At 43.0% G+C, this 13,240-nt stretch overlaps 1 protein-coding gene across 3 annotated transcripts in view; it reads right to left on the bottom strand.

The window, feature by feature from the left end:
• The window catches only part of GAS6 (growth arrest specific 6), an 89,761-nt gene that overhangs the window by 34,651 nt on the left and 41,870 nt on the right, over positions 1–13,240 (bottom strand). For all 3 annotated transcript variants that reach the window (XM_063458669.1, XM_063458679.1, XM_063458687.1), the window contains exon 6: positions 1,132–1,254. In XM_063458669.1, the coding sequence (XP_063314739.1) occupies positions 1,132–1,254 (123 nt within the window). The remainder of the gene's footprint in view (positions 1–1,131; positions 1,255–13,240) is intronic.

Here is a 13,240-nt window from a genome sequence, read left to right as displayed (position 1 = left end):
GAGCTTTGGACAAGTGCACATCGTTCGGTATGGTCTCCACAACTTTTTCTCTTGGTTCCTCAACCATTTTCCCCTACCATGTCCAGTGCTACCTTGGCTCGCTGGGTGAAATGGGTGAAATGGGCGATATTGCTGGCTGGTGTGGATACGTCCATCTTTAGCGCCCATTCCTCCCGGGGGACATCAGCCACGTCTATGGTGGTTTTGGTGGTGCGTCTGGAAGACTTGATTAGGATGGCAGACTGGTCCCATGAGTCCACATTTCGCGAATTTTATTTTGGAACGGTCCCTCGCATTTATTCATCGGTGGTTGGTCAGCTTTAAACTTGCAATATGAGCCTTCGTGTCTTGACATAAAATTACATGATTTTGCTATTTCATGACTAAAAGTCATGATTTTATGAAAGACACGGAGACTAGTATTGTCCCACCCTTTTATGTTTCTCTCACTAGATTCTCCCTCCCTGTTGCCCTCTCTCTCTCATATAGGATTCCAGGGTGTGGTAGGTATTTGTGGTGCGCACTTTGTTTATGTAACCATTTATGTTCACATGTGGCTCGGCTATGTTTCATGTTTTGTCATGAGGTTTTTTGCTATGTGGGTACTGTGCCCTTCTATCTATCGATATGATGTGTCTTGGCATGTGCACTTTGGTTCAAGTATCGATTTAACTGTTGGGCTCCTGTTTTTTGTGTTTTCACAGGTTGATTCAGTGCTGCTTGAGGGTCCTCACTGCTTCCTGCAAAAATTCAACTTGTTTGCTGGATGTCTATGGATTGTCCTATGATGGGATCCTCTACAGTGGCGTTTTCTGATTCTGTGATGGATTGGTCCCAGTACGTTTATTTGTTCCTGTTTGATGTTAGTTATTGTGTCGCATCTCCAAAGAAAGAGGAAATATGTTGGGAAGTGCTGACTGTTATACTGGGATTTGGTATGGGAGTGGCTTATCACTACGGTTACCATAATTTCTTACTGTTTGTATTCTTTGCTGCTATTGGTGGACAGTAAAGAAAGGGATAAGCAATACTCGCCTCCGTGTCTTTCATAAAATCATGACTTTTCGTCATGAAATAGCAAAACCATGTAATTAACCAATTAATGTAAAGAAGCAAAGTATGTTTAAATACCATTGTTACAAGTTTTTCCTTTCCATCCCTTATTGCAATAACAGTGAAAATCTCCCTTCAGGTCCACACACAGAAACGAGCCAACTTTGTCACAAGGATTTGTAGAACACTGGTCTGGTAAATCTGTGAAATAATAGTAAATAGTAGTTTAGTAATGCAGGCAAAGTTTTAACTTAAAACAATTTACAATGTCACAAAAAACACTAACCACTACAAAGAACCACTCTGCCAGTTCAACATTATAAATAAACCAAGCAATATTCATGGACACACTCTGCATCGATCTACCTGGAAGGGAAACTGAGTACCATAACCACTTCAAAGTGCTCAGCTGGGTAACACTAACTGTCTCACCTGTTGTGGTATGGTGAATTTCATGGACTGAGCCAAGTCCTGCACTGGTGAACTTGGCTCAGGCAGAGAACTTCTTACTTCAGAGAGGCAAGGAGTGGTGTCTGGCGGAGCCCAGGTAAGAAGTCAAAATGCTCACAAATGGTTTAACTATTTACATTGGGAGGACACCAAGGCACTCCTGGCACCATAACCACTACAGTGCACAGTGGTTATGGTGCTTAGAGAGTGTTTAACTCAAAAAAGCAACTTTACTAAATGATTGTTTAATGCTCATAGTGCATGTGTAATAATGCCTTTGTACTAGCTTTAGAGCAGGGCATACATTTTGAAGTGTTATGCTTCCAGCCAAGCCTTAAAAGTTACTAATCTCAGCAAACCATAGCATATTCACCTTGGTTAAATGTTCACTTGCTAATGGCGAGTGGAACGTTTAAGCCCTGCTCTACAGGACATACTTGAATAAGAGAAAACATTCAAAGTAAATGTCAAAAGTAAAACATTTTAAATTAAAGGGACACTGTAGGCACCCAGACCACTTCTGCCCATTGAAGTGGTCTGGGTGTCAACTCCCATCACCCTTAACCCTGCAAGTGTAATTATTGCCGTTTTTATAAACTGCAATAATTACCTTGCAAGGTTAAGTCCTCCTCTAGGGACATCAGTGCTGTTTTAAGTTAGGTGGCTGAAGGGGTTTTAACCCATTTAGCGACGTGGGATGGGACAGCAGGAGGGAGGCAGGGTGGAACTCCAAGATTCTACAGTGCCAGGAAAACGGGATTGTTTTCCTGGCACAAGAAAATCCCTTTAATAAATATATTATCAATACAGAAATGCATTCTAACTGCTAAAAAAAAAAACAGACACTTTGTGGCTGCTTCCGATTTATCCCCTTTTTTATACCACTTGAATTAAAGAATTGAACTGAACACTTGAACTGTCACTTTTAATACTATATTTACTCATCCACTAGATTTAATAATTATGTATTTGGGAGGGGTGAAACAAAAATGTGGGAATCAATAATTGTATTTTGCAGATGGGTGCTAGACGTGTGCACAAATCCATTTCAACTGCTTTGAATTAATCAAATGTCTGTCAAGCTATGGACAAACTAATTGATACATTAGGCAAATCTGGATGAATTGATTAGCTTGTTCATAGATTAAAGGATCACTATACACCCTGTTCCAAATTATTATGCAAATTCTATTTAAGTGTCACAAAGATTAAATATTTTGTTTTTCAGTTTAACTCATGGATGGCATTGTGTCTCAGGGCTCTTTTGATCACTGAAAACAATCTCGGACAGCTGTGATAATTAGATTGCCAGGTGAGCCCAATTTAAGGAAAAGAGTGAAATAGTTCAATGCCTTGGACGAGGTATGAAAACATTAGATATTTCACGAAAACATAAGCGTGATCATCTCACTATTAAGAGATTTGTGGCTGATTCAGAACACAGACGGGTTCGTGCATATAAAGGCACATTGAGGAAGATTTCTGCCAGATCCATGCATCGGAGCAAGAGAGCAGCTGCTAAAATACCATTACAAAGCAGCAAACAGATGTTTGAAGCTGCTGGTGCCTCTGGAGTCCCACGGACATCGAGGTGTAGCGTCCTCCAGAGTCTTGCAACTGTGCATAAACCTTCTATTCGGCCACCACTAACCAATGCTCACTAGCAGAAACGGCTGCATTGGGCAGAAAAATACATGAAGACTAATTTTCAAACAGTCCTGTTCACTGATGAGTGCCGTGCAACCCTGGATGGTCCAGATGGATGGAGTAGTGGATGGTTGGTGGACTACCACTACCACCCCAACAAGGCTGCGACGTCAGCAAGGCGCTGGTGGAGCCATGTTTTGGGCCGGAATCATGGAAAGAGAGCTGGTCGGCCCCTTTAGGGTTCCTGAAGGTGTAAAGATGACCTCTGCAAAGTATGTGGAGTTTCTGACTGACCACTCTCTTCCCTGGTACAGAAGGAAGAACTATGCTTTCCGTTATAAAATCATCTTCTTGCATGACAATGCACCATCTCATGCTGCAAAGAATACCTCTGCATCAATGGCTGCTATGGGGATAAAAGGAGAGAAAGTCATAGTGTGGCCTCCATCCTCCCCTGACCTCAATCCTATTGAGAACCTTTGGAGCATCCTCAAGCAAAGGATCTACGAGGGTGGGAGGCAGTTTACATTCAAACAGCAGCTCTGGGAGGCTATTCTGACATCTTGCAAACAAATTCAAGCAGAAACTGTCCAAAAGTTCAATGGATGCAAGACTTGTGAAGCTGCTATCAAATAAAGGGTCCTATGTTAAAATGTAACGTGACCTGTTAAAATGTTTAAAAAGTTAAAATGTTGTTATAAGTTTGATTGAAATAGCTTCTGATTTCAGTAAATATGCTGCAAACATAATGGCAATTTTCAGTTCTTTACAACATATAAAGTGTTTTGAAACTTACTGTGCGTAATAATTTGGAACAGTGCATTGTATGTTTATGTTTAAAAAAAAATACTGTTATTAGGAGGTTTGTTCAATCAAATTTGAATTGTACTCTTAATAGTTGATAACATGAGAATTATGCTGACTGTTATTTACATCAGTTATTTAGGTAAATGAGAAAAATAGCATTTGCATAATAATTTGGAACAGAGTGTAGTGTCAGGAACACAAAACATATTCCTGACCCTATAGTGCTAAACTCACCATATAGGTGGTTGCCCCCCTCCTCCTCCTTTCCCCCCTTAAAAAAAAAAAAAAAAAAAAACGTTTAAAACTTCCCCATAGGGAAAGCATTGGATTGGCAGGGCCAAATGTCATTTAGGCCAATCAGGACCTCCTCATAGAGATGCATTGAATCAATGTATCTCTATGAGGAAAATGCAGCGTCTCCATGCCGACTCGGGAAGCACCTCTAGTAGCTGTCTGAAGAGTGGTCATTAGAGGTGTTCCTAGGCTGTAATGGAAACACTGCCTTTTCTCTGAAAAGGCAGTGTTTACGTCAAAATGCCTGAAGGGAGCTATTATTACATTACATTAAGCTGTAGTTTTTCTGGTGACTATAGTGTCCCTTCAACAAGCATTTGATTTGTTCAACGCAGCTGCAAGGGGTTTGTGCACAAGTCTACTGGCTGCATCCATCGTAGCGCCCTGCCAATCACTGCTCTAAGCTCCATCCTTTGCACCTGGCAGTCAGCACACAGAGTAGAAAATAAATTAAACAATGTTTCTATTCCTCCTCATTTACAATGTGTGCCCTGGTTCTGCCTAGACTGAAGTGGATTGTGATGTAGTTTGCTAAATATTTACTATTAAATTTAAAGGAAAACTGAGCATTAGATGAAAAGTTATAGGTGATTTTCAATGTTCATTGAATGGTGCAATTTCCAGAAAAGTGGAGGATGTCCTGTAACAAGGCAGTTATAACTAATTATCATGGCTGAGCACAAAAATTTTTTGGAAGTTAGGGGAAAACTATTTTTACATTTTTTTTAATTAAATAAATAATCTACAATGAAATGTGTTCAAATGTAAATGTATATGGTTTCTCCATATACGGATTACTTTGTAGTTACTTTGTCTAGTTATTAGGATTTACTAGTAAAAGTCCCCAAGGACATGTGCAGAAACATGGCTGAACGATAACACCAACTTTCCATGTCTATCAGGGGTCAAGTCCTGGGGAAAAAAGTGTGGGAACTCCCGCCCCTCCCTCCCCCCCCCAAAAAAAAAACCAAAACACTTGTATGCATATATAAACGCGTGCACACACATACACTCACAGACGCACACATACTCAGACACTCACACGGTGGTGTATTTCAATTTTGTGCTGCCATAGGCATGACTATACCTGAGCACCCCCCTAACCTAAATTTACCACCCCTTCCTGGCAAGGGCGTACCGCTTCCTGATTAAGAACCCACCCCTTCCTCTTAAGACTCCACCTTTTCCTGCTCCTTTTAAAGAAATACTATAGTGCCAGGAAAACAAAGCTGTTTTCCTGGCACTATAATTCCCTATAGTGCCCCCGTCCCCCACTCAACACTGAAGGGGTTAAAATCCTATGGGTAATTAGCAGATGCTGGATGTCCTCATGCACAGGGTGGGGAAGTCCAGCATCAGTTAGGCGACTTTTGGTCACCTAACCACCCGAAAGTCCCTCTAGTGGCTGTCTGGTAGACAGCCAGTAGAGGTGGAGTTACCCCTCAAGGTAATTATTGCAGTTTCTGAGAAACCGCAATAATTACACTTGCAGGTTTAAGGGGACTGGGACACTGCACCCAGACCACTTCAATGAGCTGAAGTTGTCTGGGTGCCTATAGTGTCCCTTTAAGCACACTCTCTGACAGACACCCACACTGGCAGATACACACTGACAGTAACACACACACTCAATGACAAACACACAGACGTCACTGATTTGACACGCACACATTCACTGACACACACTAATTCATTGACAGACACACACAAACACACTGACAGACACACACTAATAGTCACACACACACTAAATGACAGACTCTCACTGATTTGACAGACACTTACAAACATACACTAAGAGAAGCACATACACGCAAACATACACTAACAGAAGCACACACGTGCATACACTAACAGAAGCACATACACTCATACGCACACACACGCATACACTAACAGAAGCACATACACGCAAACATACACATGCATACACTAACAGAAGCACATACACTCATACACACACGTACACACGCTAACAGACGTAAGTACACTCATACACACACACACTGACACAAACATACACTAACAGACATAAACTAACAGACATACACACACACACACATACACTAACAGACACACATACACACTAACAGACACACATACACACTAACAGACACACATACACACTAACAGACACACATACACACTAACAGACACACATACACACTAACAGACACACACACACACTAACAGACACACACACACACCAACAGACACACACACACACTAACAGACACACACAGACATACACACAGACATACACACAGACATACACACAGACATACACACAGACATACACACAGACATACACATACACTAACAGACACACACATACACTAACAGACACACACATACACTAACAGACATACACACACACACACACACTAACAGACATAAACACATACACTAACAGACAAACACATACACTAACAGACACACACATACACTAACAGACATAAACACATACACTAACAGACACACACATACACTAACAGACACACACTAACAGACATAAACACATACACTAACAGACACACACATACATACACTAACAGACACACATATATACAAATAATTAATATTATTAATATTGCCCACCCACCCTCCCTACCTTTTAGGAAACCTGTCAAGGGGGCCACCTGATTGCTCCTCTCTCCCCCCCGGCGGGCGGCTCTCTCCCGGTCACACACGGCGAGGGAGCTGTGTCCTCTCTGCTCCCTCTCGCCGCGTGGGTTGTCTGCTGATACAGGGAGCCGGAATATGACGTCATATTCCGGCTCCCTGCATCAGAAAACGGCACGCGGCGAGTGGGAGCAGAGAGGACACAGCTCCCTCGCCGTGTGTGACCGGGAGAGAGCCGCCCGCCGGGGGGGAGAGAGGAGCAATCAGGTGGCCCCCCCATGACAGGGGGAATACAGGGCATTGGGGGCGGCATTTTTTGCCGCCCCCTGAGTGCCTGCAGGGGGAACTGCGAAAAGTGCAGGAACGCCGTTCCCATGCGTTCCTGCAGGACTCGAGCCCTGATGTCTATCCTAAGGTCTATTTCAGCTTTGGGTTTTTCTTCATTCAGTAACAGAACAAGGCAGACATCAATGCAACCACAACATGGTAATAAAGTCTGCTATATGAGCAAATCTGCCTATTACAAATATCTGCATAATGGACCACACAACAGACTGGAGTGTATCTGAAGTGGCCAGATGTGCTGAGTAACCCTTTAACCCCTTAAGGACCAAACTTCTGGAATAAAAGGGAATCAGGACATGTCATGTGTCCATAAGGGGTTAAAGGAACACTCCAAGCACCATAATCACTGCAGCCTGCTGTTGTAGTTATGGTCCCAAGGGTGTGCTTGCACAGTCCCACAGTAAGTACTGAAATCATTTTAGTACAGTTTCACAACAAGTTCTGGCTTTTTCCTGCAGAAGACACCAGATTTCACGGCAGAGGCTGCACGGAACTGCTTAGGGGAAAAAAAAATTAAGAGGCTGCGGCCGGAGGAGTCCTGTGGGACTCACGTACATTGTAAAACAATACTAAATAAAGTGGGACGGTGCCAGGGTACTCATGACACTAAAACTACTACAGCGGGTTGCATCAGTGATGACGATTGGGATGTTCCTTTAAATAGTTGAATTGTTGCTCTAGGTATAACTAAATTATAAAAGTGGATTATCATGTACTTCAAACAGGACTTTTTATTTTTTTTATGCCTGTTTTATAGTTCTGTACAGTCTGCTTTCATTTTTAAGTTCACACAGGGATTCACTTAATTTCTAGCTACTCTCACAGAATAATTCACTATAGTTCAAACTGTCCTGTACTGAATGGGGAAAGCCAATCTGTGCAGCACGGCACCAGTCGGATTGCAAAATGCAGACATTGACATGTTCACAGTATGTAACAAAGCTGAGATTTTGCAGAGCAGGCTCAAAATAAGCCTGCATTTGGTCTGCCAAACAAACAAGATCCAGACCCAGATGTTACAATCAGGGCCAGTTTAAAAAAAAATAAAAAAAATACAAACTATGTGCATATCCAAACAAGTTGGGGGGGGGGGGGGGGGGAGAAAACCTTTGCAGTGGGTGGGTTACCTTATGTGGAGGCTAGACAGCAATAGCCCAATCACACTAAATAGTAAATAAATAAACAAACCATGGGGAAGGGGGGAAAGACAACATCCAAAGGTTCCATGCAGCTCCCCTCCCACCAATAGTTGGTGGGTGGGAGCTTTTTTTCTTTTTTTTTATATAATTAATGCTCCCCTACTCATGGGTTTCTGGTGGGGGTATTAGAGTCACTCCAGATCCCTAAAAAACTATAGCTTATTGACAAGCTTTATGTATGAAGTGTGTGTCCCCTTTTTTTTTTTGGCAAAAAGTGCAGATTTCGATATAAATTGACACTTTTATAAATTAACCTGGTTACACGCCCTTGGCTTTCAAGCAGATAACCGGTAATGGCAATTGCCCAGAGCACCTGCATTACAGACTTCTCATTGAGCTGTATTGGGAAGTCTGTGATTGGACAACCACAGAAACTCTGGGTGGGGCTAGAAGGGGAGAGCTTGTAAAGACAACAGACAAGAGATCTGCATTTTTTTGTAAGCTGTTTTAGCTAGATCCCCAATGAAAAAATACATAATTAAATGCAGGCAAGTTTTCATTTCTGGTACATTTACTAAACAGTGAGTCTATTTTGTATTTGGGCAGTCAATATGATGGGGATGACCTAACAACCCCCACCCACTCACATTGGCTAAGGGTCCACAAGCCCATAGCCTCCCACCCAAAAAAAACCTATCCACCCCCTCAACATACTAATTATTATTATTTTTTTTTAAATAATTACATAAACAATATACATTTAGAAAATACTTTGCTTCATAAAAAATAAAAAGAACAGAGTTGCAAATAAATAAAGCAAAATAAATCCATATTAGCCCTGTGAATGCACCACGCAGAGTAAGCTTTCAAGGTGGCAAAATGGTTTCCCACACATTGAAATCTCAGATGAGCTCTCCATTTGGTTGGCTTTCCATACAAGTCTTGTGAGCGTTAAGGCTTGCATGTCATACTGCTCTGATAGGTTGGTCTACAATCCAACCAACCAGAGAGTAATTCTGCTGAGATTTTAAAGTGTAGGTAAGCATTTACGAAGGCTTTTACCACCATGAAAGCTATTGTGTCATTAAAAGCCATAATCCAGTATTTGGTGAATAACCCCATATGTTTTAACTAGGTTTTTCTTCTGACTTTTTTTTTTTAATACACTATTAATACATTTGTTAAACAATACTTTTACACTTTTAGTGCTGTGTGTCTGTGTTTTGTTTTTTTAAGTGAGTTGATATATTATCTTTACCATGATCTATTGAAACATCAAATACTTCACTGCACGTTTCTCAGAATACCTTCATGTGTTTGAACAAAGTTTTCATTCCAACTTCAATTGCTTTTCCTTTGAAACTTATATTTCAATTTTCATAACATTACATGTAGTGCTGAATCAGTATACAGAGCAGGACTGGAAATACAAGTTTTACTGTATCGTAGTGCATGAAAAAAGAAGTAACAATCACTTGCAAACAAGGTCAAGAGAAGTTGGGCACGTGAAGACAAGTCCAAGAGGTATAAGTCAATCTAGTTACAGACATACAACCGTGCTGAATAGAACCATAATACACTTGATTAGGTACGAGGAATGTTCCAGATCATAAAAGGTTTTTAGGATGTCTTAAATTAATTACACTTAAACGGAAAGCATACTGATGTGGACACAAGCCCACTGTGAAAGTGTATTCAAGGCTTATCAGAGGTAATAACTTAAAAAAGCCCCACATTTTTCTATTCTACAGAAAGCCAAATATCCAACGTGCAGTCAAAATAAGTGTAAAAACTAATTTAAATTAAAAAAAAAAACATACTTTGTTATAAAACAAGAAAGGGAGGTGGATCTAAGCAGTTGAACTAAACGGAGGCTCGCTCACTCGATGTGCTCTGTGCGTATACAGGCTAATTTAGATATGTCTAGCAGATCTAAAGCCGGGAAACTATGGCCTTCAAGCGATCTACCACTATGGGTCGCAAAAAAAAAAAAAAAGGACCTCGGTACTCATGGATATTGGCGATTTCCTCCGCCAAGTTCATGGCGCATATGGGCCCAAGAAAGCCGCCGACTTAGAAGATGAGATGCTACAGCCGCAGACTGTACTAAAGACTGGAGATTCCGGGCCTGTCACAGAGGTGATGCTCAAAGACATGCCGGGGACGCTCCAGAAGTCAATCCAGGCGGATGTGGCCTTGCTCCGCACAGACCTTACAGGTCTCGTTGGCCACCAAGGAGCAGTGGAGACCTCCTCTGAACAAACTCAAATCGATTGTGGAGCTCTGACTTGAGGACCACTCATTCAAGAAGCAGCAGGAAACGTTTGAGCAACGCTTTGCTGCGCTACAGGATATGTGATGCCGCAATAACCCGATTGTCTGGGGGATATGGTAGGACATCCCCACAGGGAAGCTTCCACATCTACTGCGAAGATTAAGAAAGCTACTAGTGCCCAAGCAGGCCAGAAGTGTCACCTTTGATAGAGTATTTAGTGTCCCGAAACCCCAGAGGGCACCAGAATCAGCCCCCAGATATCTGGTAGTGCAGTTCCGCAACAGCACCGATAAGGTAGCTGCTGTACAGGCTGCTATTAAGGGGACTACCTCCTACAACTTTGAGAATATGGCCCTCTTTTACTACGCAGACCTGTTGGGGTGACACCCTACAGTGGCGCAAGTCTATACAGCCCTTCACTGCCTTGCTCCCGGGCCACATCAGGTACCAGTGACGAATTCCGCAAGTCATTCAACATGATCCCCAGTCATTGTCTTCTACCAGCAAGCAACACCCACATTTAGTGAATGGTTTTCCCATGTTGAGGATCTAAGAGCGAATACTGATGCAAGCTATGACTGAGCATGATGCGGTCTTCTGTTTAACTAGATGTAGCAAGTTTCCTTGACCTGCAAATTACTGTTATCATAGCATCTCCCTTCTTGAACTTGCCAAGCCTCTACCAACCAGCCTACCCTCATCCACCCTCTTCAATGTTTCCCTCATTCCCATATCTACCTGTCTTCCTGTACAACCTCCCATATGTCTCACAACATAATCATCTGCTCATACACCTTTCCTGCTGCCTCTTCAGCAGACTCTTGCATACCATCCTTCTCAGATCACATTTCAACAAGGTGTCAAATAGGTTTACCTATTTGCATATTTTTCTAATATTTTCTCACCTGGGTTCTGTTATTTACAGATATGCAGTTTCTGTATTTATACTGAACATTTTCTAAATCATTGCAGAAACTCAACAGTGGAATAACAGATTAGGCTGTAAGCTCATTTGAAGGGCCATTACCATTATCTGTAACTGTACATCCAGGTTGTCTTAATGCAACTGTATGGCACTCCACCTAATGTATAGTGTTGCAAAATATGCGGTGTTATAAATACCACTAATAAACAGTAATAACAATAATACACAGGGATGTACCTAACCACTTGCCCTAATAGATTTAATATGGGAGAGCCATGTTGCTGGGGTGATTGCAGTGGGATCCAAGAAGAGGCCACCCAGAATTTCTTGTAAACACAATCAGCTGGAATATCACAAACTGAAGGGAAAAAAAAAAAAGCAAAAAACTAGCACCTAGATTTTTATTGTACTCCATGAACAATTGACTGGGCAGAAACTCAAAAATGTCTGAGTGTTGGGAAATGATTAACCGTTTCTACAGCGGAATAACAAGGAGAAACTGCAAAATGCAACTACCTACATTCCTATTTAATAGAAGCTGAGGAATGCAAAAATGGCTTTGTTTACAATAGACATCGCTCTTGCCAAAAATGCTATACAAATAGAAAGGTTACAAGCAAAAGACAAATACACCATAATAACCAGAAAATGTTTGGCTCTTTGAATAACAAGAATAAACCTATATGTAACTTGGCATGAATTGGGACACCTAATCGCTCACTTGTTTCGAGTGCATAGAAACCTGAGAACTATGATGCATGTTTACTTTCTAGGTTTCTGTACTAATGGCATGAATAAGTCCTCAAAGCATATATACATTTACAAAAGCAGTATAAAACAGCATGAGTATATGCAGGGGTCAAGTCCTGGGTAAAAAAGTGCAGGAACTCACCCAAGATCCATTCCCCGCCCCCTCCCCCCAAAAAAATGATACGCTTGTATGTAGGGGCTGAGTAAGGGCACGGGGCTGAGGAGGGGGACAGGAGCTGAGGGGGGAGCATGGGCTGAGGAAGGTGACATGGGCTGAGGTAAGGGATAGGGGCTGAGGAAAGGGACAGGAACTGAGGGGCTGAGGAAAGGGACAGGAACTGAGGGGCTGAGGAAAGGGACAGGAACTGAGGGGCTGATGAAGGGGGCATGGGCTGAAGAAGGGGGACAGGGGCTGAGGAAGGGGGACAGGGGCTGAGGAAGGGGGACAGGGGCTGAGGAAGGGGGGCGGGGGCTGAGGAAGGGGGGCGGGGGCTGAGGAAGGGGGGCGGGGGCTGAGGAAGGGGAGCGGGGGCTGAGGAAGAGGGGCAGGGGCTGAGGAAGAGGGGCAGGGGCTGAGGAAGAGGGCAGGGGCTGAGGAAGAGGGGCAGGGGCTGAGGAAGAGGTGCAGGGGCTGAGGAAGAGGGGCAAGGGCTGAGGAAGAGGGGCAGGGGCTGAGGAAGAGGGGCAGGGACAGGGACAGAGGAAGAGGGGCAGGGGCTGAGGAAGAGGGGCAGGGGCTGAGGAAGAGGGGCAGGGACAGAGGAAGAGGGGCAGGGACAGAGGAAGAGGGGCAGGGACAGAGGAGGGGTAGGGACAGAGGAGGGGGACCTGGGCTGATGCTCGTATGCAGGGGCTGAGTAAGAGCACTGGGCTGAGTAAGGGGGACAGGGGCTGAGTAAGGGGGACAGGGGCTGAGTAAGGGGGACAGGGGCT

The sequence above is a fragment of the Pelobates fuscus genome, chromosome 1 (genome assembly GCF_036172605.1).
Source record: "Pelobates fuscus isolate aPelFus1 chromosome 1, aPelFus1.pri, whole genome shotgun sequence".
NCBI classification, from domain to species: domain Eukaryota; kingdom Metazoa; phylum Chordata; class Amphibia; order Anura; family Pelobatidae; genus Pelobates; species Pelobates fuscus.
Note: the sequence above shows the minus strand (reverse complement) of the source record. Positions and strands in the feature narration are given on the sequence as shown.